Source organism: Pezoporus flaviventris, unplaced genomic scaffold (genome assembly GCF_033815535.1).
Source record: "Pezoporus flaviventris isolate CSIRO_AGI_PZ_B2104156 unplaced genomic scaffold, CSIRO_AGI_Pfla_v1 ptg000022l, whole genome shotgun sequence".
Lineage (NCBI taxonomy): Eukaryota > Metazoa > Chordata > Aves > Psittaciformes > Psittacidae > Pezoporus > Pezoporus flaviventris.
The window spans coordinates 2,545,841-2,572,053 of record NW_026892570.1 but is presented as its reverse complement, the minus strand read 5'-3'; the positions used below and the strand labels follow the sequence as shown (position 1 = coordinate 2,572,053).

The 26,213-nt window shown below is 40.4% G+C and overlaps 2 protein-coding genes across 7 annotated transcripts; one reads left to right on the top strand and one right to left on the bottom strand.

Moving 5' to 3' along the window:
- Nucleotides 1-1,124: 1,124 nt before the first annotated feature.
- Nucleotides 1,125-5,579, bottom strand: RMI1 (RecQ mediated genome instability 1). The gene is made up of 2 exons (XM_061456262.1): nucleotides 5,545-5,579; nucleotides 1,125-3,452 (listed from the first exon to the last, which is right to left on the bottom strand). Exon 2 carries the CDS (start codon nucleotides 3,427-3,429, stop codon nucleotides 1,546-1,548), a length of 1,884 nt encoding a protein of 627 aa, XP_061312246.1. The 5' UTR covers nucleotides 3,430-3,452; nucleotides 5,545-5,579; the 3' UTR covers nucleotides 1,125-1,545.
- A 566-nt stretch (nucleotides 5,580-6,145) lies between these two features.
- On the top strand, nucleotides 6,146-25,830 carry HNRNPK (heterogeneous nuclear ribonucleoprotein K). 6 transcript variants are annotated; one of them, XM_061456270.1, is made up of 17 exons: nucleotides 6,160-6,183; nucleotides 8,318-8,394; nucleotides 8,499-8,578; nucleotides 10,018-10,115; nucleotides 11,473-11,529; nucleotides 13,026-13,069; nucleotides 13,968-14,040; nucleotides 14,577-14,690; nucleotides 15,700-15,828; nucleotides 16,293-16,600; nucleotides 16,948-17,002; nucleotides 17,757-17,795; nucleotides 20,837-20,887; nucleotides 23,624-23,645; nucleotides 23,724-23,806; nucleotides 24,342-24,511; nucleotides 25,358-25,830. In XM_061456270.1, exons 3-17 carry the CDS (start codon nucleotides 8,530-8,532, stop codon nucleotides 25,386-25,388), a joined length of 1,323 nt encoding a protein of 440 aa, XP_061312254.1. In that variant the 5' UTR covers nucleotides 6,160-6,183; nucleotides 8,318-8,394; nucleotides 8,499-8,529; the 3' UTR covers nucleotides 25,389-25,830. The 6 variants fall into 6 exon arrangements, with proteins under 6 accessions (XP_061312253.1, XP_061312254.1, XP_061312251.1 ...); XM_061456267.1 differs by having other exon boundaries at nucleotides 25,297-25,830; XM_061456268.1 differs by lacking the exon at nucleotides 6,160-6,183 and adding an exon at nucleotides 6,216-6,238 and having other exon boundaries at nucleotides 25,297-25,830.
- The last annotated feature ends 383 nt before the right edge of the window (nucleotides 25,831-26,213 follow it).

Below are 26,213 nucleotides of genomic sequence, written 5' to 3'. Positions count from 1 at the left end.
AGGAAGTTTCCTTAACTCATCATAAAAGAAATGTTTCCATAAAACTCCAATAAGGTTTACAGTCAGCTGTATTAACTTTTACAGGGATTATGAGATGAAGCTTCATCAGTTTCCTATTAGCAAGCAATTCTTTGTGAAACTATAACTAAACATCCATTGATACAGGTTCCACACACAGAAAAGCTTTTGCTCGTACAGTTCTAAATGATGCACAGTTCCCAACAGACTTAGAAAATAAACCAAGATATAACTTACAGGGTTATGGTTTGCTCAGGTTCTCTGCAGAGTGGAGAAGGCAAGGACAGGACAGGGAGGAAAGGGACATGCATTTCTAAAATTTATGCCTTGAGCCTGAAAAAGCTCAAGGTTCCCCTCCTCCACCTTCTTCCATTTTCCCCTTACTTAGCAAATTACCTCTAGTGACTCCTTAGGTCACTTGCAGTCTCAAAGGGTGCTTCTCAACTGGGGACAGGGCAGCAAGGCAATACTGACAATCTCTCACAGCAATTCCCAATGGCCTAACAGACATTGCTCAGAGAAAGAAAAGGCTCTGAAAAAAAGACAGTGATTGTCCAATAGAAAAATCCCTTTCCTGGGTACCAATTTTAGAGTCTTTGCAAACACTGCACACTTTTGTCTATGGTCCTCTGCCCCTGCCAGAATTTTAATTCTTCTCATTTCAAAGGGGAAAATAAAAACTCAAACAAACAAGTAAACAGAACAAAAAAGGGAAAAGGATGGGAGGAAGGAACAACAACAGAAACAAACAAGCAATCAAACCATTTCTGATACTTTACACACTCAACAAGGTTTATACTTTTCTTTTACAGTAACTAAGAAGTTTCCACCAAAATCTAAATGAAAACTGCAATGTATTTGTTCAAAAGTAGAAATAAATATCAAAATTAAGACCAACATTAAATATACATATACAACAGGTCTGTAGCACAAGTGCATGACAACTCTGTAAAAGGTTAGAAAATTATGAATAAAGTGGCATGTGGGTTCAAAACTGTTAGCAATGATCAACATTAACACGTCAAAAAAAGAGACTCTCCATACATTATAATCATACATTTATTTAAAAGATTTTAAAATGTTTGTTTTTTTTATTCCAGTTTTTTAAAATACACATTAATCTCATTAATATATAGGGCTGGGTTTTCTTTTTCCAGCTCATCTGAACTTTCAGAAAAAAAAAATCTACTTCTCCACACTTCAGCTTCTTGCACAGTGAATATGTATGAGAGTCTTCTACTCAAATTCTGCTACTCCAGATCACCAGTCAATGACACAGAGAATTCTGCACAATGAAAATTATACACCTGTACTTAAAACAGGAATATTTGAAAGCTTATTTCATTACCACCATAAGAAACAAACTGCTAAGTTTTGCTCAAACAAGTCATCTCCTCTTCTGACTTTCCCTTATTTTTCCTGGTAAGAGAAGAGACATACCACTGAATTTTCAATTTTAACTTTCAAGAGTCCTTCAGGGGAAATCTGACTTAAATGTATTGTAATATAGGCCTGCAAGTTTGCATGTTATTTATTCAAACGTTTCTTCAATTGTTCTAGGTGCCTTGCATCAGCATCCTGAAGAATTAACACAGTGGCTTTAGACTGAAGTGGATTAAACTCTATAGTCATCAAACAACAGAGATCTATCAGTTGTTTTTGACATTTCTCTAAACCATCCTTAAGCTTTAGATGTAAAGCTGGATCCTTTCTCAAATTATTCATTTCAGACACCGAAAAGCCAATCAAACTTGTTAGAATATCATTAGCAAAATCTACTTCAAGATAAGCTGAACCATCAGAAATTTTTGCCTTTATACCCCAGGACCCACTGGTGCTTGTGAGGCTTCCAGTGAGAGTAACAATAAAACATTTAACTTTCAGCACTGTAATAGTTTCTGGTCTTTTTGCAAGTAGAATAGAAATATATGTGAAAGGTAGAGAATATAAATCTAAATGAGCCTCTACTGCTCTGCAAGGAACGGTCTGTGAATCATGCTTCTGCTGATCTGCTTCTGGATTCGTTTTTGAGAAAAATACAGGATCATCACTTAACAGCCTGCTGTCAGAAGTGTGCTGGGATTTACATCTGCTGCCATCTAGGTCTGTATTATTCTGCCTTTCTCCAGGAGGATCTTCCAAATTAAAGTCTGCAGAACTGCAGGTCTGACACCTGCTTTTGCACTGCAAAAAGCTGCTTGTACTATTTCCATCACCATCAAATACTGTTCTTCCAAAAGTCTTTTGCTTGCTGAGAGCTTCTACTGCCTTATCTCTTCCACTCACATCATCTTTTTTGCAAATGCCATTTAAAGATGAATTGCAGGACCTTCTAGATGTATGTAGAAGTGTCTCAGTAATCACACTTACATTTCTGTTTATGACCACTGGTGGCACTTCTTCCAGCTCTCTTTGCGTCTCTTCTTCCAGAAAAAAGTCATTTTCTGAAGGAAAGTCATTTAAAAAGCCATCGGCATATTCTATGGGAAGTGAAACTTGATCATCTGAATCAGGCAAAGGACTTCCAGATTCCTGCGGCGCTACATTCCCATTGGGTGCAGTCAGTGAACCTGGGGCTGTACTAAAATTGTTGCTTCTACTGTAGCATCTGCTTTCTAAAGATGCTTCATTGTTTAAAGCAAATTCATTATTTTCATCAAGACTAGCTAAAAGCTCTTCATCTGAAGGACCTAGACTTTGTTCCACATCATTCACAGGCCTTGGAACAATGTGGTCATGGTCAGCTTGTTGGACAGAATAAGGGTTTTCAGTTTCTCCAATTAATCTAGCAAGGACTCTTTCCTGAGAATACTCCTCCAGAAGAGCATCCACTTCACCTCCCAACAGTTTCACATTTTCTGGCTTAAGCAGAAGGACTCCAAGGCGATATGCAGTATTACCCTGTACAGTGATTTTTGTTCCAGGAGGAAGATTACTGTGGAGGGCAGGCACTGGCTGATACTCCATGCCCTGAATTTGGTGTATCCCATCAGTTAGTTGTAGCATTAGCATTCGAGTTGGCTTTGCTTCCCAGGGCTTCTGGAATGCTTGAGTACTGGCTGTTACTTCTTCATTTACAGTATTTTTTCCTCTTAGCTTCTGCAATTGGGAATATGCTGGCTGGCTAACATCAACCAGTGAATCAATCTGTATGGAGTAGAAGCCTGACAACTCTCCTTTGGGAGCATCTAAGATGCAGTCAGGCAAAATGGGATATTCCAAGTCTCTTAGATCAGTAAGAAGCCACTGCTCAAATACCTGACTGTTAATCTGAGCTTGATTTAAGTTATTACCATTATTTTCTTCCTGGATCCAAGTAATACATGCTTCCAGCCATGTCAAAGGAACTTTAACATGCCATTTGGATAAAAGCCAACTTTCCACTCTTGCTGCAATATTGGCTGCGGACATTTTCTTTTAATAGTGTGAATTCCCTAAAACAGAACCCAAAAAAGATAAATTTACAGCTGAAGTTATACCAAGTCTCTTGCTCATACTATATAGAAATTTGCTCTCAAAGTTCTGCTATCCTAAGTGTGACAACAAAGAAGCAATTTAAATTAACAACACTTATATGGACACTAAAAATAAGCGTGCATTTCTCATATTTAAAGCATAAGAAGTATGTGTATGCAGTTCCCACATCATGGGGTATTAAGGAAGTATGGAGACTTCTATGATCAACCCTGCTTCGTGACTTCTTGATTTAATTAGAAATATAACACTGAAATCCTTTTGTTATAGAAAGCAAATTAATAAAAAAAATCCACCCCAACCACAAAAAACTCCAAAACACAAAATAATCCCTCAAGCAGTAGTTTGTTACATATATGTCCTCTATTTCTTTATTTCTGTGGGTTCTGCTGTTAACACTCAAGTTTACTTAAGAAATTGACCTGAGGGGTTAATTCTGCCATATCATTGCACTGTTATAAACAGAAGAAACCCCATGTACAACAGAAGCAAGCTGGCATCTGTGAGCACTGTATCACAGGGGTGACTTTTCAGCTGTAACTGCATAAAAGCTTTGTACCCGACAATAGAAAGCTAGCTTGAAACATCACTAATTACCTAGAGAACCAGTCCACGGTTTAGATACAACAGCATCAACCCTTGGTAATCATCATCTCAGAAATATCAGTGGCTAACAAGCTTTACCTTCTTTCTACTTTAGGAAGAAGCAATGCACATATAGAATAGACTGTTTCAGTTGGAAGGGCCCAACAATGATCATCCAGTCCAACTGTCTGACCACTCCAGAGCTGACCAAAAGTTATTAAGGGCATTGGTCAAATGCCTCTTAGACACTGAGAGGCCTGAAGCATTGACGACCTCTCTAGAAAGCCTACTCCAGTGTTCGACCACTCTCTCAGTAAAGAAATGCTTCCTAATGTCCCATCCGAACTTCCTCTGCCACAACTTTGAACTATTGCCTCACATACTTTCACTGGATCCCAAAGAGAATACATCAGCAGCTCCATCTGCACATCCCCTCCTCTGGAAGCTGCAGAGAGCCATGAGGTCACCACTCAGCCTCCTTCTCTCTAACCCAGCCAAACCCAGAGCCCTCAGCTGCTCCTGACAGAACACGGTTTCCAGACCTGTCACCAGCTTTGTTGCCTTCTCTGGACACAGTCAGGGACTTTCACATCCTTCTTAAGCTGTGTGGCCCAGCACTACACACAGCGCTCGAGATGAGGTTGCACCAATGCTGAGTATAGCAGATAATCACCTCTTTTGACCGGCTGGTGATGCTGTGTTTGATGCACCCCAGGATGGGTCTGCCCTCCTGGCTGCCAGGGCACATGGCTGACTCACACTGCAGGTCTTGCTGTCAGCCAGCACTCCCAGGTCCCTTTCTGCAAGGCAGCTCTATAGGCACTCCTCTCCCAGTCTATACTTGTGGCCAGTGTTATTCCACTCCAGGTGCAGAATCTAACAGTTGAACTTTTTAAATTTCATGGCACTGACGATTGCACAGTGCTCCAATCTATTTATGTCTCTCTGCAAGGCCTCTTGTCCCTTGAAAGACTCAACAGCAGCTCCCGGTTTGGTACCATCAGCAAACTTGCTAATGGTGCATTAACCTCGTGCATACAGATCATTGATACAAACATTGAAAAGGTATTAGGCTGCTTAACTGCGTTTGGATTACGCTTAACCACTTGAAAGACAGCTGAGGAGCTCAACCTCCCTACAGAGCGTGACAAAAACAAAAGTTACCCTAAGAATAATTAGGAAACGCTAGGTTTAGATGGGATTTTTTTGCACTCTAACCTACAGCAAATTAAAACCACTGTGGCTCTAAGCTTCCCCTAAAGCTCCACCACTTAGAGGACACTGTACCTACACAAAGTAAAGCGCCGGCCTGCCACTCGCGTGGCGCTTCACGGGCCTGGGCCCTGCCGGGGAGGGAAGGAGGTAGGAAGGCCAGGCGCGGGGAAGGGGAGGCGGGTGTCGCACCCCGCAGCCCCTCAGAGAGATCGAACCCCTTCCCCCACCAGCAGCTGAGCCGCCCGCACTTACCGGGGTGAGCGGGCAGGACCGGGCGGGGGGGGGGGGGGGGGCAGCCACGGCTCCCCCTACCGTCGGGGACTAGGGGATGGGAAGGGAGGTGACGGGCGCAACCCTCCCCCGAGCGCAGCTTCCCAAAACCGCCGCTCTACCCAGCAACCAATAGAAGACATCCGTCGCGCGCGCTTTCAATCATCGCGAGAGGATATTTCGCCATCGTTTCCCTCCCCCGCCCCCTTCCCCCCCCGCCCTTTCCTTTCCTCCCTCCTTCCCTCCCTCCCTCAACCGCCGGCGCCCGGTAGCGAGCACAAGGCGGGGTTTTCGCAGGCGCCATTTTCTCTTCTCACGACCGAGGTCGCTCTCGCTCTCCTTTGCCGCTCTCCTTTGCCGCTCCCCTGCACCGCTTCCATCGCGGCTCCCACCGCGGTAGGTAAAACGACCAACCGGCAACAGCGCACATGGTGCTCCCCTCTTCCAGGCGGCTGGGCCCTTCTGGTCCTAACCTTCACGGAGGGCGGGGCGCAGTGGGTGTAGCCGCCTCCCGCGCCCTGACGGGCAGCGGCTTTACCCAGTGGGACGGCGCTGGCCCCGCGCAGGGGGAAAGCGGCGGGGCCAATTGCGTGCTGGCAGTGTCGGAGGTGCGCGTTGGCGGTGGGGGCAGCTCTGCTTTCTCTCCCGTGCGCCGTGGGGCCAGCGGCGGGTGCAGGTACGCGCACCCACGGAGAGGTGTAGCCGGGGCCAGCGAGGAGGGGGCGCTGCCCGCGCGCAGGGTGGCGGGGGGCGGACATAGGCCGGGCCGAGCCTTGGTGGGGCCGCAGAGCCGCCTCCGTGCCTCTGTCGGCGCAGCTGCGTGACGCGGCGATGCGGGAGGCCCGTGCCTCCCCGGTTTTGGAGCCTCTGCTTTGTGGGCTCCCACAGGCACGGCGGTGGAGTGGGGTGAGCGCTGTATGGAGAAAGTGTGGAGTCGCCGCCTCGACTGGCGCTGGGGGTGACTCCTGAGGCGGCCGAGAGCAGCTGGGGGGGCCGCCCCGCCCAGCGTGACAGACGGGGAGGGTGGCCGCTGTTGTACGAGCGGCCCTGGGCCTTGCGACCCAGTCAGTATGGCTCACAAGACGGGCGGTGTGGTGGAGGCCGGCAGCGGTAGCGGGTGCTTTCTGAGTGCGGGGGAGCGGCTGCCGCCGCCTTCCTGCGCTCGCCCTTGGTAACTGCGCCTGGGGCGAGTTGTAGGGAATTATGGCGGGTGGAGAGGAGGGCGCTCAGGGCCGCGGCCTGGGCGGGGGCAGCTGTGGGGTGCCGACTGGGCTTCGCCCCGCGTCGCGGCCCGTCGCTTTCGGGGGCTGTGGCCTCGGGGCTCTGCCCCGAGGCCGCTTGCGCCGCGGCCGCCGGGCGCCTCCTTTGTGTCCTCTTTGGGTAGCGGGGGGATAAATTTGTCTGCGACCGCGTGGTGGAGGCGGCTTTTCCGCTCCCGGCTCCGCCTAGCAGCCGGCAGCCGCCATTACAGCGACCGCCATTTCTGCTGGTCCGTGATGCCGAGGCGGCGGGGGTTACGTAACGCCGCTGTTTGCCCCGCCAGCCGCTGGCCGGATCGCCCTAAGCGGGGAGCCGAGCCGAACCGGCGGCTTTTCCCAGCGCCGTGTGTTATGTCTGTGGCAGCTAGTGCTGCCTCCCGCCTTCCGTTGCCGCTTTACCCTTTAGCTGTTTTTAAATAGCATTAGTCAAGGTGATCTCGCGCGGTAGCGGAGAACACTATCTACAGGCGGCCAGGGAAGGTTCGGCATAGCAGGTAAACGCGCGAGTAGGGGAGACTAAGCCCTGAACAGTACATTACGGTTCACTCCCTGCAGCCTTAAAAGTTCTTGGGAATGTTTGGAAGTAAAACAACAGGGGTCCTAAAGGGCCGTTTAAACCGTCTAAAAATCTGCCCAGTTTCTCCCTGCTCTCACCCCACATAGCAGCGTTTTGGCAAACGTCTGCCTGAGCATTCGCTGTCAGTAAATCGTGAGTGTCTGATGGCTCACTTCAAGTGCCTGGAAGGACTAGCATGTCCAGGGAAGGCAGTGCCAGCTGTTAGCCTGCACAAGCGGGCAACAGTTACAAATGAACAGTTGCCTGAGGGTATGTTTAAAAAGTTTGAAGCACCTTTTTTTTTTTTTTTTTTTGTCTTTTTTTCCTTTTTTCTTTATGGTTGCCATCAGAATGAGTGGCTGTAATTTGTTGGGGCAAAAAAATTGATAAAATACAAAAGGGAAATACATAATTGCAAAAGTATTTCTTTTGTCTAGATTTCTTTCTAATGTGACTTCCTCATATTACAAGATAACAAAAAGCAGGTCATAAATAAGATGCCTATTTTGGAAAGTCATAGTGAAGTTCACGGGCTTTTTTTTTTCCTTTTTTTTTCCTTTTTTTTTTAAGTTTAAATCTAAGGATCTAGGGCCTAATTGTTACATAGTGTCCTTTAAAAAGTAAACTCAATGCATGTGTTATCTGACATGTTGAAGAGAGGAGCTGGATGCATGTTCACTTTAAATATATGAAAACAATTTTTAGTAAATGCAGTTAGTGTGTGCCCAAAAACTATAATTCAGACATTGATTTTTTACATGTAAGCTTACATACTTGTTTTCTGTCTCCTTAAAGTTGTGTGTTTTTCCAGGGTGTGCTTTCTCTTTCATAGAGAAAAGCTTTGCAGGAGAGGCTTGAGTCAAACCTCTGGTTTTGGCTGTAGTGAGAATTAAAGCTGTAAGTGGGCAGAGTCACAACTGATAATGTGCTGTTTTCATAGGCTCTTGAAGCAAGTCTGTTGGATTTTGATCCCTCCCAGAACACTTGAGTTTTTGTCAGCAAGGATATATAACAGCGGTAAGTTGTGAAACCAGGCATTTCTTTCTGTCTTTTCCTTTTAGAACAATGTACAGTTTGCCCTTTCATGAAAGAGATGTTCTTGCTTTTCTGCTCTTCAACAGATTTTGCTTGCCAACCTAAGAAAGAAAGGCAATGGAGACTGAGCAACAGGAAGAGACCTTTACTAACACAGAGACAAATGGTAAGTTTTTTAAAGGACTATTTTTTCTTAGGAAGATCCTCTGTAAGTTTCAGTATTTCTAAATATTTAGTAATGCCTTAACTATATTAGATGTTTGTATCAGCAGTAGCTTTGCATTCTGTGTTAAATCTTTTTTAAGTAGACAATATCTTTGCACACGCTTTTGAAGCATGAACACAATCTTTCTTATTTATCCCATGTTTTAGGCATGGGATAAATAATTGCAAGTTATGAGTGTCCTGGGTTCAGCTATAGCAGTCATTTTCCTCCTTCTTAGCTTGTGCAGTGCTGTAATTTTCACTTTCAGCCTGGGGGCAGTGCTGATAACATGGTGTTTTTAGTTGTTGCTAACTGATGTTTACTCCAACCAAGGACTTTCTCAGTCTCATGCTCTGCCAGGAGGGAGGAGGGGAGGCTGGGAGAAAGCAGAGACAGGACACCTGACCCAAACTAGCCAAAGGGGTATTCCATACCACAACACGTTATGCCCAGTATATGAACTGAGGGGAGTTACTTGAAAGGTTCAGATAGCTGCTCAGGTCAGTGAGTGGTGAGGGGTTGTATTCTTTTCCCTTGTTATTTCCCTTATCATTATTATTATTGGTGGTAGCAGTAGTGGTTTGTGTTATACCTTAATTACTGGACTGTTCCTATCTCAACCCCTGGGAGTTACATTCTTTTGATTCTTGTCCCCATCCCTCCAGGAGCTGGGGGAGGAAAGGGGGGGGGAGAGTAAGCTAGCAGCTGCATAGTTCTGAGTTACTGGCTGGGCTTAAACCACAATGATGTCTGAGGATTGGAAAATATTTCATAGCTAAGTATTCAGTACCTGTGTGGCGAGTATAAACGTAAGAATACCATCATGCATATCCATTAATTGTATTTTGTTTATTGGAGTTTTTACATGCAGGAGTATAAATACGTGAAATACCTCTAAAGAGCTTCATGGAAAGCTTACTGGGCATAATTAGGGAGGAAGCTAGGGTCTCAGTGTTGTTGATTCATGCCAGTTTTTTTCCAGACAGTATTTGAAGTGCCACTTCACTGTTATTCCCCAGTATTTCAGTGTTGGACAAAGTGCATTTGAGCTTTTTACCTGAAATGTTTTTCCCAGTTGTAAATTATAAATAGATACTAAGTGGGTGATGCTGCATGACATGCTTTAAACAGCATGTCATAAATTTCTCTCTTGTTGCATGCAACATTCTCATTTAAAACATGGTTCATAGATTTTAAATGGATTTTTAACAGTTAATCAATATGTAAGCCAATGAAGACCTGTTTCTGTCCTTGGCTGCTCAGAGGCATCAGTAATTAATTGGGCTAATAGGGAAGAATGTGTTAAGAATACAGAGCATGAATTTAGCATGTGTTCTACTTCATATGACTTAGAAAGTTAAATAAATGTTTGTATTTCCCCCCTATGGATCTCTCTATAGGCAAACGTCCTGCAGAAGATATGGAGGAAGAGCAGGCCTTCAAGAGATCTCGGAACACAGATGAGATGGTTGAATTGCGCATCTTGCTTCAGAGCAAAGTATGCTTTTTTGATTTTACTGATTTTTGTTTATAGCACTGCTCAAGACTGTGATGGTGTATGTTGGGGTATATGTTTATTATTGATGTATTTTATTTAATATGCAGTAACTTGCCATTAATATCGTCAAATGTGCATGAGTGGTAGTAAAAATTGTATTGTCATGGAATTACCTTCAGAGGTTCCTTGAAAGGTAAGATCCTAAGGCTCAGTACTGTTATTTTTAACAGATGTACTTGTTGGGGGAAAATAAAATAGAGCAATAGAAATTAGAAATAGAAATTCTTATATTTGAGTGGAAGATAGTTATTTTGAAGGGAATGACTATGTTAATCTTCGGAAAGGAAGCAGTTTAGAAAATGATCAGCTAGTAATTGGAAGTTAAATACAAGAGGTAAAATGAGAACTTTCTTATTAGTAACTCTTCCAGGCACATCTGCTAAACTTGTTCATATATATAGACAGGAGTAAAGATGGGAGTAATACTTCAGGGATTCCAGTGGGTTTGTTGACAAGAGTAGTCAGTTACAGTAAAGTTGATACATACGACTTTCCCTAGGTGTTTCTAGTTATTACACATGTCTTGTACTTCCTTAAGTATTTCAAGTCTTTTGCACTAGCATGGAGAATGTTACCTTAACCCTGTGTTGCATTTCTGTCTGACAGTCAAGTTACCTGGGTATCACAAAGTGTTTTGTATGCTGTTAACATGTGTGATCTGTGTAATAAAAGCAGTGCTTTTGCCTGTAATCTTTCAAATAAGATGGTAAAAATACAGCTTTGCAGTTACTTTTGCTATCTGCCAGTTTATTCCTGTTGGTGTTAGAAGCTTGGAAGTTAGTGGCATTAATTTTTTTCAGAATATACTGCTCTAAGAAGTCAGTTAAGTTACAGAGGTATAAACCAAAGTTAGCACTTGAAATTATCAAGAAATACTTGGAATGCAGAAGTGGAATTTGCAAATACATTCCTTTAAAAAGAAAACAACAGGGGGAAAAGCTGATCAGATGAGTTAGGGAAATTGTTGACGATGTTACATTCATACCGTGTATCTTTGAGAGCTATCGTGTATGAGATTCTAGGAAGAATTGCCTAAAAACTTCTATATGGAATTGAATCATTACTTGCAAAACTGAATATTCTTCCCTTTCCTTAGTTCAGGTCCATTTTTTTCCATGGACAAACTGTATCAGTTTGTTTCAGTTTGATTTGAAACTTTCTAAAGCAGTGCCTGCCTGCCCCCAGTCCCCAAGCCAGCAGGGTAATGCTAAGATAGATTTCGCATTTTTAGTCTTGAGTTAAAAAACGTATTCTGTGGTGGGTTGGCGTAACTTAACTTCTGAAAACTATTTTCCAGAATGCTGGAGCAGTGATTGGAAAAGGTGGCAAAAATATTAAGGCACTTCGTACAGACGTGAGTATCTATGAGTTTAAACTAATTTAACACCAATTCTTTCAGAGCACTACATCAAAAGATTTTCTAGAAGTGGGAGCAACTCAACTCTAGGCATCAATAGCCTAGTTACAAGCCATTTGTATTAATTGCTAGAGTAGATAACTTAATTCCCCAGTTCTTGTTGTAATTAAAACCCAGCTCAACTCATGTGAGAGAAGAGGATTATTTTAAATCTCTTCACTTTTGAATATGATTCTGCTAAATTTCACTCTTCAAGTGCACTAACATCCTAATTAGAAATATTGACAAAGCTTAAAACCCTTAATTGTGCCATTTCCCATACATGTGAATCAGTTACAGTACTACTGAAACCATTGCAGGTGGCTGGCTTAACCCAGTGATAGAGAAACTCTTTTAACTTCCTTTAAAAAAGCAAACAGACAGAATTGTCCATCTGTTCTTTAAGAACTTGCACATGAAGCATCAAAATATTAAAGTTGCTTAATTTAAATGTAGGACAGTAAAGGAGCATTCTGTTGTTACTTGGAAGCACTTTTACATGGTCATAACTTATTTGCCTATTCACATTTTAGAGTGGGTTGACTCTTGTGATTAGACACATGCTCAGCATTAATGTTGTGTATTATTTATAAAACTTGGCAGCGCTTCTTAAATTCCGTTTGTTTACACTCCTGTACTTAACCTCAGCTACAATTTCAGCAGTTTTCCCGATCAAGACTCTGTTCAACACAAGATTTGGCAATATGTATCAATACAAATCAGTTCCAGCTAAGTTCATAAACTACCGCAAACGGATTTAAGTTGAAATGGTCAGGAATTGTACATATGCTCACTAACTTCGGCAGCTAGTTGATTTTTTGGTTTTTAGGGTCCTCCTTTTTCCGTGGGTTGTTTCTTTTTTTTTTTTTTTTCTTTTTTTTTTCAGTTTTTTTTTTTTTTTTGAATCAGTACATCACCTAAGTCCAGATAATCTAGATTGGTCTGGAAAACTACCTTTCCCGATTTGCCCAAGGTTCTAGTAATATGGATCTTGACAGGTTTTGTGTCTACCCTCATGAGCCAGCCTGCTACTGAAACATCATACATTTTAAAGTAGTTTAGTCAGATCAAGTGACTCATTTTTAAGGTCCATACTGTTAAGCCACAGTTGGTGTAGCAATCCATTATGGTGTTAGTCTTCAGAACAACTTAAGCTTGTTTCATTAATTGAGAGTAATGAGTATAGTTTGTATTAAATTAAAATTCATTGCTTTTCCCCCTCTTCCCTCTCCTTGTTTTTTTGGCCATATATCTCCGTTGCCCATGTACTGGATCGACTTGCCCCTGCGTTGCCCACCATGACGTTGGCCCATCCGCCCCTGAACGCCCATGTGAAACCCTGGTTGGCTATGCCCAAAAATGTGCTCGTTGCCAAACGGGTACCATACTTGACAACTTCTGATTGAATGCCCATGCCCAATGCCAACATCCACGAACGCCAATGACCAATGCAGTACAATGCCAGTGTTTCAGTCCCAGACAGCAGTGGCCCCGAGCGGTATGTCCCAACAGTTTATGCCTCACTGCCTGATTAGAAAGAGAGAAATGTATTATATTACCTGCCTTTGATATAATTAAATAGTATCCCCTTATAGACGGTGTATTGTTTTTTTTCAAGTTTTCTGTCTTATTTTCCCCATTAAGTCTTTTTGTCACTGAACTTTTACGTGAGTTGCCCACCCAAACAATCCACTAATTTTATTTCAATGGAAGGAGCACAGCTTCAAGTGTTGCATATTTGCTGCATTGTAAATCAAATTGTTCCAAAATAGTCTCTCGCTCTGTCTTTGTGGCCCACCTTGCTCCCTTCAACATTGCCTGTTCATAATTATTTCGGATGAAATGCTAACTCCGGTTCACTTTTCTTCGCTTCTCATTTGTTTTGTCTTCTTTTTGTCTTGCATTTGTATTTGTTTTTCTTGGAGAGCCCATTAGTAATCTGATTTCTAACTGGTTTCATAACCTTACTCCAGATACAATGTTCACCACTTGCATATCCCACTTTTTACATGAGAAGGTGTGCCAGTTTTACCAATGTAATAGCGAGGATATCCTAAATTAGTGGTGGCGGGGAACATGAATATTCACTTCACCTTTCAGTTCTGCGTCAATTTCTTGCCCACTTAATCTGAGCCCTTCCAAAAGCCCATTCTGTCTTTCTCTCTCTCTCTGCAAGAGCTACCTAATCTTAAATTTAACATGCATATATACTGGGCATAAACAAAGATGCATGTGTTGTAAATTGAGCAAACAGGTTTACTTTAAATGGGGACTATTAATTGTGAGCTCTTCTGTGTAGTAAATCTTCTTAGAATTTCATGTATGATGAGGAAAAGGATTTACTTTTTCTTTTCCAATTTCTCCATTTTGTCTGGCGTTATGTTCTCCAACAACAGCATCTTGAGTATCAGTGCAGATATAGAGACAATTGGAGAAATCTTGAAGAAGATTATCCCTACTTTGGAAGAGGTATGTGACAATGTTTGTTTCTTTTTAGAGGTAAAAGATGAGCATATGAAACAAGATGGTCCTAGATTTGCCACTCCTTAAATACAGGAAGTTAAAAAATAAAACGGAAAAGCCTTTTAAAGAAGGGTTATGGCTTTCAAAGTACATGTTGGCATTTTTTGATAGAGGACAATCACTATTTAATAATTTATCATTTCATACAGCTTCTCCCCTTTCAAAATACATGCTTTCTGAATTGTTTTGTCCCGACTTTGAAGTAGTTATACTGTAATTTGTATTCTGTGTTGGCTTTGTAAATGAGTGTTGCACTGTTTGATACCTTCTTAAACCTTTCTACAAGTTGTGCAATGTAGTAAGGAAAACAGATTCAACATCAGCTTATGTTCAGGTGAGGCGCTTAAATAGTTGTGGTGCTGTCAAAGGAAGTACACAATTACAATTTGGCAATAATCAAGTCATACCATTTGGAAAAAATCCAAATATTTTAATTTTTTATGTGACTAATATTATTTTCCTTGTATACATCTTTCTTACAGTATCAACACTACAAAGGCAGCGACTTTGACTGCGAATTGAGACTTCTCATTCACCAAAGTTTGGCAGGAGGAATTATTGGTGTCAAGGGTGCTAAAATTAAAGAACTCAGAGAGGTACTTCTTCCCTGTTCTTCTGAGGTTTGAGTTTTGTTCAGTAAACAGCTTAGTGTTTTGTGTTTATAAGGGACAGGTGTATCTCCTGTGCAGTAATTCATCCAGAACATACTGCATACATGATTTTGATACTCCTGAGGTGGATCTGAGAATGGCAACTTCCTTATAAACCCTCAGAAATAAAGTTGTTAGTGATAGAGCTTTGGACTTGTCAAGCTTCTAAGCAATATTTGTGGTAATGTTTTTAAAGAAAGTTTTGGGGTTTTTTTTTGTTTGAGGGTTTTTTTTCTTAAAATGGTATTCATCATTCCTTCTAAAATGAACTGCATAGACTGTATACATATTCATGTGGTTGGACTTACAAAATTAATTAAAGTGAATATACACTACAAAGCCTTACAATGACAATTCAGTAGGTGCCTGAATATTACTGTAAAAAGGCTTTACAATTTTAAAAAAATTCTACCTCCCGGAAGACCACTGTTTTCTTCTAAGGATAGGAATGAGATCTAAAATACCTAATGGTCTCTGTGAACTTAACTAACTAAGCTTTTTGTCCTTCTTTGGCATTGTGTCAGAGGCAGTTTCAGGTCAGTTCAGGTATAAGCTGATACCTGTTTGCGTGGGTTGAGAAAAGCAATATAACTGGACATAATGCCAGCAGCATCACTGGTTTTCATCCAGAGTATGTTTTCTTGACATGCGGAGGTTAATACAGCCTGTAAGCTATTACAGGATATGTGGTTATTTTGCTGTATTTAATCAAACAATGGTATAAATGAGTCATAATTGAAAGAGGAGAAAGTTTTACATTTTCATATAAAACTGTCAGTACAGATCTCTTAAAAAAAGAAAAAAATTTGTTGCAAGAGTTCAGAAGCAGGCATGCAGGCTAGGAATTTAATAATCTTTAGGATCCTTTCTTTAAAAATGTTTAAATGGGTTTATAAATTGTTCAAATACTTAGGCTAGACAATCTTGGATTTTATTTTATTTTTTTCTTCAACAGAACACCCAGACCACCATTAAGCTCTTCCAAGAGTGTTGTCCTCATTCTACTGACAGGGTGGTGCTTATTGGTGGAAAACCTGACAGAGTCGTTGAATGTATCAAGATTATCTTGGATCTTATCTCTGAGGTAGTGTTTATTAAATTTACTCTTTCATTGTCACTCATGAGTGTTAGGGACCTATGAAAGTGGTATCTTTCAGTTTATATTTTGAATTCAATACCTCCTACTTTCCCAGTAACAAAGTGGTTGACTGTTACCACTTTTCGAAATTATGTTTTCTAGAATTGGGGTGCACCTTATGGGGGAGGGAAGCAATTTTTGGTACTAATGGACCATTATTCATACTTTGCATATCATTAAGATGCAAAAATTGAAGAGACAAATTTTATTTGCCACTGATAAGTAACAGCAGTTTTTCTGTCACAGTTAAGTTCACAGGAAATGCATCACCATCTCCTTTTTTCTTAACCAGCATTGTGAAATATAAATAAATTCATATTTATTCATTTAGTATATATATTTAATTAAATGTGCCAATTATAATGGTCCTGTTTGGGCTGGTGGGGGCTTTTTTTGTTTGTTTGTTTCAGTCTCCAATTAAAGGACGGGCCCAGCCTTATGATCCCAATTTCTATGATGAGACATATGACTATGGTGGCTTCACAATGATGTTTGATGATAGAAGGGGACGTCCAGTAGGCTTTCCAATGCGTGGAAGAGGAGGTTTTGATCGAATGCCCCCTGGTCGTGGTGGACGACCTATGCCTCCATCGAGAAGAGATTATGATGACATGAGCCCTCGCAGAGGACCTCCACCACCTCCACCAGGTCGTGGTGGTAGAGGTGGCAGCAGAGCTCGTAACCTTCCTCTTCCTCCTCCACCCCCTCCTCGTGGCGGGTGAGTTGTTGCATAAATGCATTATACAAAGTTCACATTGTATATAGTCACCTGAAACACATTCATTTTTCCGATGTTTTTTCGAAGCTTCCATGCTGGTAGTGATTATGCAAGGATTGTGCGTGTACTAGACCAGGGAGTATTTTGAAAAGTACTGGAACTTTATTATTTGCTGCACTGTAGTAGTCTACCCGGACTATAGTTCAGAAACTTTTGTGTTGTTCAGTACTTGGCTAGAGTAGTTTGAAATAAAGTTGTTCGTGGACCACGAATGTATAAATTTGAGCAAACGGATTAGTTTATAAGCAAAAGAATTGCATTGTAATGTTGCTTCCCTTTCATTTTAGAGATCTTATGTCCTATGACCGAAGGGGCAGACCAGGAGACCGTTACGATGGCATGGTATGAGTTTAAAATTTGCCTTTTTCTGTTTCATAAGCACAGTTAGAATACTGACTGTCTGAAGATACTGTTGCTGAACGCATGCCCTTAAATATGGGACATGCATGATTTTGATGATAAAACTAAAATGTTTTGTCCATACAAATGGTCTTCTCTGGAGGAATGTCTAGGGTGTAAGTGGTATCTGAGACATGATCTGTTTTCTTCCTTTCTGTATCGTTTTTGATGGCAGGGAGAAAAGTTTGACTGTGCTCCATCCTGCAGGTTTTCTTGCACTGACCATTTGTTAGTTTTTTTAATGAGGGTGACAGAAATGGGAATTGTTAGGCTTTTCAGGTTAAGAAAACATATCGGAACAATGCTTTCCTGAAATTTTTTGAATCATACAAGCATCTTAACACTGATGTTGCAAACACAAGTTATACGCAGTGTAATACAGATTGTAGAATAGTATCTAATTAAGAGCTCTAGTTAATCTGGAAGGTGATTGCTCTTGAATCAATTCTTGTCTATTTGCTGGTTTATTTGTCTGCAAAAAAAAACCAAAACACTGTAATTCCAGATGTTTCAGAGCTAGGACCACTGCTAAGTTGAATCCTAAATTAAATTTGGTACATTCAACCATATTAATGCTAATACTTGCAGAGCTAAAAAATCTCTTATAGTATATGGGATCTTAAAAAAGGCTTAAATATATTCTTCCATGTTGTATTCTGAAATGTGACTTCCCAGCTGTCATCTGCTGTTGTTCTAGATTCCTCTTTCCTGGGAAGAGAAATCATATGTCTGGGAGGTAAATCTCTATAGTAACAATCTTCTTTTCTCCTCTGGCTTTGTTTGGCACCTGCTTTAAGATGACGGGTGAGACAAGATTTTTTCTTTTAAATGAATGGAAGAGCTATGAAATGGGCTACCTAAATGGGCTTTACATATTTCCTCCTTGGGAGTAAGATTTACTGGAAGTACGTAAGAATGTCACATGTTTATTATAAATATTAAAAGGAAAAGTTTGCACAGTATTACAAAAAAGTGTTACCCATGCTATTTTACATGTTAAGAAACTGGAAGAATTGAGAAGTGTGCCTCCAAGATTTCTTATTCATATTTACATGTTCTCAAAGCTCAGTTTTTGTGTTCTTATATTTGCAGCTAATAAAGCCAATGCTAGAGCATATAAAACTGAGCATGTAAGCCTGCCCGTCTTTAGATGTCTGGTTAAACACAGTCTTCCTTGGCTTGACTCTTGGGCAGTAGTGTGTTCTATTTTTATTCCATTCCAGTTGGAATACAAAATATGTTCAGCCTGGCTTTTGTCAGGTTGACATTTGCTTTCTTGACATGAGTTCCTACAAGTAAGTGTAGTCATCTCTGTTCATTTTTTTTGTTCCAGGGAGCAATTTTATCTCCTTTTTGCAGAGAGGCTGCTTATGGCTTTGGGTCTTTATGACCTAGTATCATAGCCTGGTTAAAGTGAGGTCTGCTTCCCAATAAAAACTGCATTTAAATTCTCGTTTTAGTTAACCATCATCCTAGTATTCCAAATTGTGTAAGCACATAGGAAGTCTTCACATAGATTGTGAGGCTGAAGCTGGAGATGTCATGCCATAAATGTAAGATCTTCTGTACCACCATTCGTTCCCTACGGAAACCATTCTCTAGCAAAATTGAAACCAGAGTAACTAAAAGTGAGCTAAGCAATGCATGGGAAAGGTAGCTGTCAGACAGCAGAAGTGCACTTTCACGTAGATTCTATTTTAGAATAAAATGAAATAGTAAAAAAAAAACACCTAAACCAGAATAAATTCTATTTTGCATAGATGCAGTAAAAGGCAAGAACAGCTGCTTTTCTCAGATGAACATTTCAAAAATCATGGAAATGTTGAAGTTTTTGAATGTACAGATTCTGTTTGGGGTTGGTTTTCGTGGTGGGGGGTTTTGGTGGTGGGTTTGTTTTTTTTTTCCTGGGTGTTTCTTTTGAGGGCTTTGTTTTGGTTTTGTTTTTTTTTGATTGATTGGTTTTTTTGGGGTTTTGTTGGTTTTTTTTTTTTCTTTTTTTGCCAGTTCTCTTCTTCACTAAAGGCAGAAAGATTGTGTAGCCCAGGACCTTTAAAACTGGATGCTGAACTGTGAATTTTCTGGAATTCCAGAGATACAGGAGTATTGACAGCCTTGTAAATGCTGAGATGAGAAAAACACATTTTGATTTTAAAAGACAGGTTAATTCCTCTTGCCCATGAGGAGTCACCCACCAAAGAAGATACTTGTTAGCCCATTCAATTATGCACTGCTGTTTAGAGAGTTCAGTTGGCTTATAATGCCTTTTTTTTTGTTGTTGTTGCTCTGTTAACAGAGCTGTATATTTCTTTGTGTAACTATTCCAAATCAAATACCTATGGACTGTAAGGGCTATTCTGACAGATTAAAAAAACCTGAATGTATTTCCAGTATTTCTTTTTTAACACACTCATACTCAGGGGTCTTTCAGATACATAAATGCATGCAGATACCAGAGGAAAAGAGTGGAAAATAAATCAAGCATGGAAAGTAATTTTATCCCCTCACCTCTTTTTTTAATTAACTGATCAAGTACTAAAATTTAAAGTACTAAACTTTTTAAATCTGAGTTAATAGTTAAATCGGAATGTCTTCAGTTAAGTGGACAGTCTCTTCAGACTTCTATGTCTTTAGACTTCTAATGTGCTTTTGTTCCTTCAAATGCTTCGCAGTTCTTGGGCCTTTTTTTAACTTAAATGTATGTGTACATACAGGTGTCCTTACGTAGAAACACTTGAATAAAGGCACATACCTTTAGAAAAATGCACAAAATGTTATTAATGTTTGAGATGTAACATTAACAAGCACATAAAAGCTCAGTAAAAGAAGAGTGTATGACAGCTCTTCTATTTTTCCATGCGGATGTTGGATGAAAGTAACAAAAGTAACAAAACTACGCTCTCCTAGGTTACTGTTAAAAAAAAAAAAAAAAAAACACCAAAAAAAACCCCAGAAAATTATGATGAAAGAATTTTACATCAGTTAGGACTGAACTAATTTCCTTTCATTAGATGGAAAAGTTAAGCTGTCCAGCCAATGTGTTATGGCTTCTAGTAATAGTAGTCAGTAGCACAAATATGTAGAGTAGAATATTGTTAGGTGTGTTGAGAGCCTGTTGAGCTGGTTTTAGGGTGCGCAAATGAACATTAATTGTTGAAATAGTGGAAATCTGAAAGAAGTGCTATATATCATGTCTTAAGAACATAATTTTTATTATAATAAGGGAGCAGTAGATTTAGTTGAGTTACTAGTTGTTTGAGGTGTATGGAAGTGAACTGGTAGAACAGAAGAAGCAGTGTCCATCCTGCTTGACCTGCTGTTGGCATAAAGAATCACAGTTGCTAGTTTCAGTCTAACTAAATTTTCATTATCTAATGCATGGCAGAAATAAAAGCTTCCTCTAACAGTGGCAGAAATACAATATTTTTATACATAATAGCAATTGAAAATGTTCTAAAAGAATAAAAACAGGCCTGTTCAAGCTTTGCTCTGCCATTAGCTATCTGTCCTTCTTTGTTAGAGGGAAAAAATCTGTTTACACAACAGAAAGGAAAAAAAAAGTGAGTGTGACCGCTTACAGTTCCCTCACAATCAAATTAAAAGAGAGTGAGTCTTGAAAGTGGTCTAAGTCACATACTTTTATGTCTTTGTTGTAGCATAAATGTTTCTCTGTACCAGTACATAACTGTATTAGCTTGCCAGCTTACGTACAATTCTACATGACACGAACTTAATTTAGATTTCTTTCCTTTTTTCCTCCTATTGTGTTGTGTCTGGAAGATGATGCAGTGTCATGTGGATGCCTGTGATGACATGCAGCCACCAGAGTTGGTGAGTGCATGCAACTTCTTTTGAAAACTGCATTATTGAACAGGTTAAGTGATAATGGGGTTTTCTTGATCATGAGTGTAGTCAGTGGCAACTTGTATCTGGTGAAAATCATAAAGCTTATAATTTCATAATTCTGAGTCTTCTGACTCAGAATTTATTGGTAGTTTGTCTTAACACTGTTCTGGGCAGGCAAGTAATGTTAATAGAAATGTGGAAGTGTGCAGCAGCACAGTCAAATGATAGGAGCTTTTCTGTACCTCTTTTTGCCTCTTTCACACCCCATTTTTGTGTTGTAAATAGCAGCTTTCTCAGTAACAGATCCACTGTATGTGCGTGCATTTAGGATAGGTATTTTGTATTAACTTCAGAATGTTGTATTTTCTCATATTTCTAACAGTAAATATTAGAAGTAGCTTCTTACTTGTAGATGAACTATTATCAGTGTGTTTGAAAACAAACCATTTGATTGGGTAGGTTTTGGGAAAGGAAGTTAATGGGGATTGTCAAGTATTCATGCTGTCAGAAGATGGCGAAGTGCTGCCAAGTATGAAACATCAATTCTTAGCTTACATAAACACAGCAACTGTAACTGTTTAAGTCATCTGCTGTCAGTTTCATTTGCTGCCCTGTACTCTGCAGAGGCAGAAAAGATCAAGAAAAGGATTGTTCTGTAAAATGGCTTTGCCCAAAAAGGGATCCTGTGGCAAATATCAACAGGAATATGCCTGTGTATATGCAGATATGCTGCTCTGATCAGCCTCTGAGTTAAGTCTTAAGTAGAGTCCTTCATTCTTTTGTATTTTGGACTCCACTACAAGCTGTGTTATGTGTTACAATCTCTACAGGTAAGTGTTGTGGTTTAACCACAGCAGACGACTTCAGTACCATGCAGCTGCTTGCTTACACCTCCTCCCAGTGGGTTGGGAAAGAAGGTAAAAACCTGTGGGTTGAGATAAGAACAGTTTAGAAGTTGAAAAAAAGTAAAATATAGTAATAACAACAAAAAGAGGGAAGGGGAGAGAGAGCAATAACTCCCACAACAAAATAAAAAATAAAGAAAAATCCCTGCAACCACAAAACCCCCTCTCCTCCAAATAAAAAAAACAGTGATGCGCAATAGAATTGCTCACCACTTGCTGACCAATACCCAGCCCAACCCCAACAGTGATCTGGGCTTTCCAGGTAACTCCCCCCAGTTTATATACTGGGCAAGACATGCTGTGGTATGGAATACCCCTTTGGCTAGTTTGGGTCAGTGTCCTGTTTCTTGCTCCCTCCTGACTTCTTGTGCCCCTCCTCTCTGGCAGAGCATGAGAGACTGAAAAGTCTTTGATTATCGGGGTAAGTGGTACTTAACACACCAGTGTTTTAGCTGTTGCTGTCAGCATTCTTCTCAGACTAAAGCCAAAACATGACACCATACTGGCTACTATACCAGGAAAAGAATTAACTGTGTCCTGGCCAAAACCAGGACACCAGGTAGCATGATTGTGTGATAAGTTGCTTAGAGACAGAGGATAAGCTCAGATCTTTGGTCTGAGCAGCTTCCAGTTTGATCTTCTAAAAGGGTGTAGCAGGCAAATAGTGTTTTGGAAAACTTGTTGATTTACAACTTCTGGGGATGGGTAGTTGTGATTGGTTGAACTTGATTGGCTGCTAGGTGTCCACACAGCTGCTCTTTCTCTGTCTTCAGCAGAATGAGGAGAGAAAATAAGATGGAAAAGCTTGTGGCTCAAGATCGAGAGATCACTTTCTAGCTGCCATCATGGCAAAACAGAGTCAACTTGGGGAAGATTAGTTTACTGCCACTTAAAAATACATCTAGCACGGACAGAAACAGAGAGGAAAACTAAAATGCCTTTCTCTCACGATTCACTTCTTCCCAGGTTCAACTTGACTGCTTCATTCCCTACTCTTTTAACTCCTCTGCCGTGAGTGGTACAGGGGCATGGAAAATGGCAGGCTGCAGTTAGTTCATCACACTTTATCTCTGTTTCTTCTTCCTCACACTGTTCCCCTGCTCCAGTGTGAGGTCCCTCCCATGAGATGGAGTCATTCACAAACTGTTCAAATGGGGGTGTTTAACAGTGGACTGCAGTTCTTGAAGAACTGCTCCAGTGTGGGTCCTCTTCATGGGGTACAGTCCTTCAGGAACAGACTGTGCCAGTGTTGATCCCCCAACAGGCAACAGGTCCTGTCAGGCATGTGCACCTGTGTAGGCTCTTCATGGGCTGCAGCTTCCTTCAGGGCCTGTACACCTGCTCCCAGCATAGCATCCTTAATGGGCTGCATTATGGCTGGCTGGTTCAGTGTGATTCTTTCCAGGGGCTGCAGGAGTATCTCTATTCCAGTGCCTGGAGCACTATTGTCTACTTGTTCACTGGTGTCCACAGGGCTGTTTGTCTCACTGTTGCCCCTTAGCCCATCTCTCCCTGGTGTACACTGGGGATTTTTTACCCTTTCTTAAATGTTAGCACTGGGGTCCCACCAACTTTGCTGATGGTCTCAGGTTTAGGCAGCAGTGGTCCATTTTGGTGGTCCAGTTGACTGGCTTTGGCTGCAAAGGGGCCAGCCCCTGCCCCCTTTATTGTGTTTGATAGCACAGCACTTGTATTTCTAGTGAAGTTGGGAGTTGAGATTTTTGTGTAAAATAGGCTCAGAGTTAACCACATGATACATGAGATGAAAATGATAATGAAGCATGGTTGTTCACTTTTTTTTCTCTTTCTTTTACAGTTTGAGGGTGGCTCTGGATATGGTAAGTATTTATATAGAACCCTCTACATGTACTTCATTGTGTAGTCATTGAAGGGCTTGATGCATACGTTTAAATCAGATTATTCATACGCAGGGGGACGTGGTTCATATGGAGACCTTGGTGGACCGATCATCACAACACAAGTAACAATTCCCAAAGATGTAAGTAAAGTTGACGAGCTTTCAGCTTGTGTTCATTAAGCCAACAACAAAACAAAACAGAAAACAAACCCCAAAACCAAACAACCAAACATCTCCCCGAAAAAAAAACAGAAAAACAAAGTAACAAAAAAATTACAACCTTTTCTCAGACTATATAAGTAAATCAGAAGTGTTCAGGGTTTCTGATAAGTACTTCCAGTATAAAATGAGTGTTTCTAAATCAGCAAAAATCTATGCTTTGAATGTTGGGTTTGTGTCTTCACTTAAAAGACACACTAGACAATTTTAATAACTGGTAATAGTAATAGACATGGTCTCTGTAGCTTGCTTTTTGCAAATTGGAACTGGTTCCCCCACTTTCATCCCACCTATGCTTATACAATTAATATTGCAGGGTATGTTCTGAGAATGTAGAGCAGTAAGTTTCCATTGCAACTCTTTAAACTTACAGAAGCTATGTAAACATGGCTGTGATTTTTTTAAGTGTTTTTAGAAAGTTGTACTGGGAAATGAATACTTTGCTTTTTTCCCCTAGTTGGCAGGATCTATTATTGGAAAGGGAGGCCAGAGAATCAAACAAATACGTCATGAATCGGGAGCTTCGATCAAAATTGATGAACCATTAGAAGGCTCAGAAGATCGGATAATAACTATTACGGGAACACAGGACCAGATACAAAATGCACAGTATTTACTGCAGAACAGGCAAGTTAAAGTTTAATGTCATCCCTGCTGTCAACTTCTAAACTGACTGACGTGTACATTCTAAAGCTACTAATTTCTGCGATACAGTTTTAGAAGGCAGGTTTTAAGTAACTATTTGAACCTAACTTCGCTAGTGGTAGTTCTGCCTTGATTATCTTCATTTCTCCATTCTAATTAAAATGAAGACACCCTCAAAACTAATCTTGCTGGAAGACGCCTTAACCAAGCAGTCCTCTCATTTCTGTGGTGAAAACTGCTGCAAAAAAACTACTTGTAATAAATTACATAGAGCCTGTAGAAAATATAGAAGATTACAGTGGATGTTGGCCTAGTTCTGTGTGGAAGACTAGTGATTTTGTTGTTTTTAGATAACTAAATTGACAACAAATCACAGTCTGCCATATGGCACAGACCATGCCTCTACAGGACAAGTTGAAATCGATTTGGTGCTGTTACGCAGCATTTCGTATCTTGTTGACATTACTTTGTCTTTTCCACCAAATACTAACAGCTTCAGATTTAATTTGGTTAGTTTTGCTTTATTAATGTGTTGGCTGTCATAGCAAATTTTACTGTTCTAAATGTTTGGCTTCAGAGTACTAAGTTTTAAATGTGCCTAAAACATATTAATATACCTATAATAGCCATTCATCTTTTGGAATTATATACTTCTAAATGTATTAGGAATTTGCAATTTAATCTGCTCTAAGAATGTAATTGTGAATGTTGATGCAAGATGTATGGTCCATCATTCTAATACATGCTTTTTTCTTTTTCTTTTATAGTGTGAAGCAGTATGCAGATGTTGAAGGATTCTAATGCAAGATTATTTTTTCTTTTTTATAGTGTGAAGCAGTATTCTGGAAAGTTTTTCTAAGACTAGTGAAGAACTGAAGGAGTCCTGCACCCCTTTTTTTTTTGTTTGTTTTTTTAATCTGCTTCTGTTTAAAAAGCCAACATTCCTCTGCTTCATAGGTGTTCTGCATTTGAGGTGTAGTGGAATCTTTGCTGTCCACCAGATGTAATGTTTTAATTCCTTACACATGGGGGGAGGGAAAGGGCACACAAAACTAACACGGAAATTTTGAAGCAGCAGCAGAGAGAGTGACTTTCATTTTTGTTCATTGTTGGTGGTAGATTGTAATGTTTTCATTGTAATTGTTGTGAACACCCTGCTTTACGTACACTGTATCTTTTCTTTGGAAGTGGGGGCAATACTGTTAGTCCATATGTCCCTGGCATCCTTTGAGAGCAGTGTGCACAATGTAATGCTCTTTTTTAAGAAACACTTTATGATTTCTAAATAAATTAGTGAACCTGTTCTGGTAGTGACTTTTCTTCAGATACATGTAAGATAATGTCTAAAATAGATACACCGTTATGTTGGGGTTTTTTCTCCCACATGAGAGAAAGTTGTAGTTAAGCTTGCTCTTCTTTTATATAGATTGATTTGTGTGGGGTTTTTGACACATTAAAGAAACTGTGTGAAAAGAATGACTCTGCTTTGCTGTTTTGGGGAAAAAAATGCAGAAATATTCATGCAGATGTTGTGTAAAATTGACATTTCTCAAGTGTTTGGCCCTCTTTGCAGTACATATATATATTGGTAACTATATAAATAAAATATTTTAAAACTTTGTGATGTCACTGAGTAAGCAGTGGTAAAGTACACCTGGTTATAGACAGCTTGCTTAATGCAGAT

What these genes read in the sequence shown, in the direction of transcription:
- RMI1 (XM_061456262.1), bottom strand. Translation starts at nt 3,429, where the DNA reads ATGTCCGCAGCCAATATTGCAGCAAGAGTGGAAAGTTGGCTTTTATCC.
- HNRNPK (XM_061456269.1), top strand. Translation starts at nt 8,530, where the DNA reads ATGGAGACTGAGCAACAGGAAGAGACCTTTACTAACACAGAGACAAAT. An exon ending in GCATCTTGCTTCAGAGCAAA is followed by an intron (nt 10,116 to 11,472) that starts GTATGCTTTTTT and finishes ACTATTTTCCAG; the next exon opens with AATGCTGGAGCAGTGATTGG. An exon ending in GAGACCGTTACGATGGCATG is followed by an intron (nt 17,003 to 17,756) that starts GTATGAGTTTAA and finishes CTGTTGTTCTAG; the next exon opens with ATTCCTCTTTCCTGGGAAGA.